Here is a 5,908-nt window from a genome sequence, read left to right on the forward strand (position 1 = left end):
CGGACTTGAAAAATGTTAACTAAATTCTAAAAATTCAATTTGAAAAATGGGTGCAGTAAACATTTAGAATCATTGCTTTAAAAGTAGAGTGAAATGTTTCTAGAATATCTTAATAGTTGAAGGGTAATTTTCTGTTGGTCGACTTATCATTTAATTTATTAAAAGCTAATTTTCCCCTGCTACTTAGTCTATAGGGTTTTTATATTGTGTTTTATTTACATTATATATATTGGTTTATTTTTGTCGTGCACTGATGCTGGTTGTACATCAAATTGCCTTTAAAGGATAATACAGATTTTCTTTTATGGACAACTTTAGTTAATCACAACATTTGTTGTTGTTGTAGATTCTGGCAGCAGTGAGGCCTCACCTGGTCTGTGCATGAAGTGGAAGTCAACCTGAGAAGCTAAACTTGAACTAGGACATCCAGAGGGGGACAGAGAGACAGCTCACCTTCAAAGTAAAAGTTCAGGAGGCCGAAGGTTTGATTTGATTAATGAGTAATGAGTGACCCTTACTCCTTGTGCTAGTTGATGGGAACAATATGTAATTTATTTGATCACCGGAAATAAACTAGAGGTTTTGCATGGATTTTTAGAATTATACTAAATTAAATGTGTCCCACACTGTGATTTTTGTACGGCGTCAGAAGCCAAGGTTAAACTCATGATACACCTGTGTATTGATTTTTGTGAAGATCGGTCAATGTGAAACGCGTTCAAGAGGTCTCGGGGTGCACCGTTGAGCCATTTTGCCACGCCCATTGAAAATTCCTCCAGAATACGTACATTTTCACCACTTTCTACTTTTCTGCAAATTTTGGTAAGAATTTGAGCATGTTTAAGCCCTCAAAAAGCCAATTCATTTGCCTGAAAAATAATAATAAACCTTACAATTTCAATAGGGCCTCACTGTCTGTCAGTGCCTCAAACAGAGCTCTGAGAAACTTTTTATTCTTCTGAAGATGGATGTGAAACCAACATTTTCATATGAAACCCCAGAAATACATCTTCCTGGGCCGTGAATCAGAAGAGAAACATTCAGGAGGAGTAACAAAAAGATATGCATATATCCATAGCGAAATGTTTTTCCACAGTGGCACTAGGGACTACAAAAAGTCGGATTGTGCATATGAAATCAATTTTCTGGATAGTTGAAATTGGCCATGACATCAGAAAAGTCTCTGTGTAAGTTCCCTATTTTCAGTTGTGGAGATAGAGAGAAGGCATGACAAGGAATACGAAGTAAATGAACTGTATAAAAGCACTTGTTTCAATTAGGAAACGATTCCCTTTGGGTGATAAGTTTATTCAAAGTCAAAATGTGCATCTGCATTAATGTTTTTCTTCATTCCTCCTGCTCTAGTTCATAGTGCAAGCAGATTAACAGATGTGTCCCTGTGCAGCCACACTCTTAAGATAAGACAAGATGATCCTTTATTAGTCCCACAGGGGGGAGAAATCTGCAATTTTACAGCAGCAAGTGACATTAAGTGTAAGTAAATATAGAAAAAATAGAAAAAATATGAACGGAATAAAAACTAATATTACATTACATGACATTACATTACATGTTATTTAGCTGACGCTTTTGTCCATAGCGACTTACATTTTTAGTACACTCAACATTTTTATGAGGGGCCATTTAGGGGTTCAGTACCTTGCCAAGGACACTTCGGCATGCAGATGGGGAAGAGTGGGGATTGAACCGGCAACTTTCTTGTCGGAGAACGCCCACTCTACCCCCTAGGCCACACCGCCCCAGTGTAGTGTAATATACACTAAAAACAAAAAAAACATGTGCAGTGGATAGATTGCACATGAACCATTGTAATGCACAGACAGAATGAATATTGCAACAACCATAACAAATCATAAAGTAGTTTGTGAAGAAATATTATGAACTGGAACTTCAAAATGTGTGATCAAATAGAGTACGTTACAAAAGAGCGGTTTGGATGATTTAGAGGTAAACAGACGTAGCTTAACTTGACAGGAGGGGTGTTGACATGAGGCCGAGGCCCAGAAAACCACAGCGAGCACGGAGGGCTGATGAATACTGAGCTATTAGTCATGAAGAAAGTGTCAACAGGGTCATTAAAGTAAGAAAAACATATGTGTAGTGCCAAACGCTTCAGTTTTCAGCAAAAAAAGAACTCAGAGGCAGAACAGAAGGCCTTTTTTTCCTATATTAAAGAGGGGGAAGGAATACAAGTTACATCTCACAGCATCCTGACCAGCTTCTGTTTGTTTTTCACTCTGCACAGTGCCATGAAACACACGCTTATTTTATCAATGTATTTCTGCTTTAGAAATAGGTCAATACTGACATCTAGTGTCAGCGCCGGAACCTTCCCGTCCCCGGAACCTTTGCGACCGAGCCGTTGCTGGCGTCGGAGTTATTTCACAGACAACCCGGAAGCTAAACGGGCCTTTGATGCTAACATATTCAAGCTAACTCATAAAAATAACAATAACAACAGTCGGTCTTCTGCAGCATGGTGTCCAGCCAGCAGAAGCGGGTGTGGAGGTACGTGGAGGAGGGAAGTCTCCCCAAGCTGAAGTCGTACCTGAGGAAGCACCGGGACCTGGAGGTGAACTTCTCCCAGGGCAAGAGGCAGAGGAGCCCGCTGCACCTCGCCTGCAGCCGGCGAGACGACGCCGTGCTGCGGCTGCTGCTGGAGCACGGAGCCGATGTCCTCCAGAGGGACCACAAGGGAGACACGACGCTGCACACCGCGGCCAACATGGCCCTCAAACACGGGAAGACAGGTAAGCAGGACAGGGGTGGGGATGTAATGTGGAAATGTAATTCCGTTGGTTGATGTATTCATATTTATTCTGTGATTTTTCCGTCAGCGTACGTTGACCTGGTTGTGCCCCTGAAGCAGAGCTGTCCTGAGGCCATGACTGTCCCGAACCGGGCAGGAGTCACACCCGAGGACCTGCTGGCTTTCATGAGACACCCAGAGGTAAACAGGAGATCCAAGCTCTCACCAGAAACTGCAGGGATGCTACTAACAATCAGATATATAAGAATATGGTGTATAATACCCACTACTAGCTTTTCCCCCACATGAATACTACAACACTTAAAGTCACAGTGGGTTTAAAGTAGCACATCATCACACTAAAGAGGCCTGACTGTTTGAAATGGAGTTTTGTCAGCAGCAGAAGTGCCAATGATACTTTATGCTTAACTTCATTTTGACAAATTATCATTATCTCATAAGGTTCAGGCTGATGAACGATGTCTGTCAGCCATCGTTCATCCACGACGTCTTCAAATGTCTGTTTTAGGTTTAACAAACTCAACAGTTATTGAATCATTGATATTTTTGTGAATTTTCTGAAGCATCCTTAGTTAGTAGAACACAGTTTGATCTACGTTGGATCATATTTATGCCTCTTGTCTTTTTATTCTTCACAGAGGGCAGCGAACCCGAGTCGTCCACCTGAAGCGGACCCTGAGAAGGAGTGGCAGGAGAAGCTGTTTGGTGAATGTGAAGACGAGTTCTCTGAAATGTTTGGAGTATACGACGGTAAAGCTCAATCTCCTTCTTCGATGTTACTTTCTATACATCAACTTTCTCCACTTGATGATAACAGTGCTGCTGTATTTCTTTCACAGCTGATGATTTTCTTCCTGTTGATGACGACGAGGAAGATTTTGGGGACTGGGCCAGTCGTATCAGGAGAGAATATTTTGATAAAAAGAATGCAGAAGCTCAAAGACTGGCAGCGTCGTCTTCAGGATGGAAAAGAAAGAAGAGTGAAAAAGATAAAGAGCAGGAGGAGCGAAGCTACAAGGAGCTGCATGAGAAGCTGCAGAGGGAACATGAAGAGTATCTGGCTCGAGCGGCACGTAAAGAGGAAGAGACTCGACAGGGCAAGAAGCGCAGGTACGACGAGAAGTGTGCAGCTACTTTCCAGAGCGGCTCCTCGGAGGGCAGCACCAAGCTCAGCTACAGTGACATCCCCTGGCCAGCTCCCAAAGGTACAGTGCAGGAGATGGTGGACCTCATGCTGCACGGGGTGGACCGCAAGGACCTGCCGGTGTTTCGTAAAATGCTCAAGAAGCAGCAGACGCTGTGGCATCCGGACAGATTCGCTCAGAGATGTGAGGCGCGGTTAGAGGAGAAGGACAAGAAGAGGATCCTGGACACAGTCACAGCTCTGTCACAGGAGCTCAACAGACTGGCCCAGAGTCTGAGGGCTTAAACCCACTGGAGAATTCACACAATGGAAATGTGTGCATGTAAAACCTACAAACAAATGATATTCAAAGTTACGCACAAATGGCGATGATTTGCATACAGTCTCCACAGCAGTTTGTCTGCTGCACATGTGGTGACGACCACATCAGCTGCTGTCCCCAGTGTCAGTATTCCTTTATATCTGGTCCCATTTTACACATCGTTCAATGTTGACCTATTAAATGCCATCCGTCCATTATTTATACCGCTTATAAATTGAGCATCGTGTGGGGGTGGGGGGGCTGGAGCAAATCCTATCTGAGGGTTGCTTTGGTTAAAAGCATCTGTTAAAACAAAGTAAAGAGAACTGATTGTTGCACTAATAAAACAGAGTGAAACATTAGGTTTTTAAATGCAATTAAATCGATGATATTCAAATTTCTCGAGTAATTTGTGTCGTGTATTTTTCGCTCTTAAAGCACATCAGCGTTTTGTCCGTCTCACCAAGAAGACTCATTCATGTGAAATATGCCTTTATGAAAAACTAAAGTAATAATTATTAATAGGGGAATGTTTAGTGTTAAACTGCTAAAATGATCAAATAACCACCAGCAGCTTAAATAAAGGATTTCTCACACAAAGAGGGGCAGATGGTCGGGCTGCTTTCAGTGATGGAACAGAATAAGAAGATGCGCGGGTTGCCAGGTTTGTCTGCGAACCCCCTTTTTAAACAGAAACATGACATTGTGGAGACAAAGGGACTGAACCAACTTGTTTACTGGGCAGACGAATCAAAAATATTACCACTTAACACACAGTACAGCTATTTCATTGAGTTTTAAGTAAATCATGTCATGTGATTTATTTTCTGCTTATTTTATCATAAAGTGAAGGGACGACCATTGTATAATTTCTATGTATGTATTTATTCTTATTTAAGACGCTATATATATATATATATATATATATATATATATATATATATACAAATACGATAATAGTATAATTTTCAAAGAATGCCAAAACATTTTTTTTTAAATTTGAATTATAATACTGATTTAGGAGTCAGTTTTTGAAATGAATATGCTGTATTATATTTATTATACATGTTAAGATGTGTTGTTTTTCTTTATTTGTGATTAATGAGTTTGTATCTTCACTTTGTCTCACACAGACTTTTGTTTGAGCTGCAAAACATCAATAGATTAAATAAACCGTTTTTATACTGAATTACAACAAATAACACGTTTATTGGACAGATTATTGTTATTACTAGTATTTATATAGTATCATTATTATTGCTGTTATTGTAATTTGTAGTAGTATTATAACAGTTGTAATTATTCGTAGTAGTATTATTATAATTGTTGTTATTGGTGGGTAACCTCCATCCAGCCAGTTTATGTGACTGCCACGTCCACTCTCGGGTTATTTCGCGGGATGGGACCGGACCTGGCAACCCCCCGGAGACGCAATCCGTGTCCATTGCCGGGCGACGCAGCTCCGAGCAGAGGCTTCTCTCCCTGAACGCGTCCGGCCTGTCTGGTCCGGGGGACGCTTTGAGTCGGAGTGAAGCCTGTCGCCTGCGGCTCGTCTCTCTGCGTCTTCGTCGTCGTCGCATATGTGTGTGCGCGTGCTTGTGCGTGTGTCCTGATGACAGGTGTTCCCGGGGAAGAGGAGCGCTCGGGATGACGCGTGTCGCTGCGGCCGCTT

General features: G+C 41.8%; 1 protein-coding gene across 1 annotated transcript; it reads left to right on the forward strand.

Moving 5' to 3' along the window:
- The first annotated feature begins 2,426 nt into the window (after positions 1 to 2,426).
- nfkbil1 (nuclear factor of kappa light polypeptide gene enhancer in B-cells inhibitor-like 1) lies at positions 2,427 to 5,056 on the forward strand. The gene is made up of 4 exons (XM_061075771.1): positions 2,427 to 2,771; positions 2,859 to 2,971; positions 3,430 to 3,541; positions 3,631 to 5,056. The coding sequence occupies exons 1-4, from the start codon at positions 2,498 to 2,500 to the stop codon at positions 4,218 to 4,220; spliced, it is 1,089 nt and encodes a 362-aa protein (XP_060931754.1). The 5' UTR covers positions 2,427 to 2,497; the 3' UTR covers positions 4,221 to 5,056.
- Positions 5,057 to 5,908: the final 852 nt, after the last annotated feature.

The sequence above is a fragment of the Limanda limanda genome, chromosome 1, assembly GCF_963576545.1.
Source record: "Limanda limanda chromosome 1, fLimLim1.1, whole genome shotgun sequence".
In the NCBI taxonomy this organism is placed as follows: Eukaryota; Metazoa; Chordata; class Actinopteri; order Pleuronectiformes; family Pleuronectidae; genus Limanda; species Limanda limanda.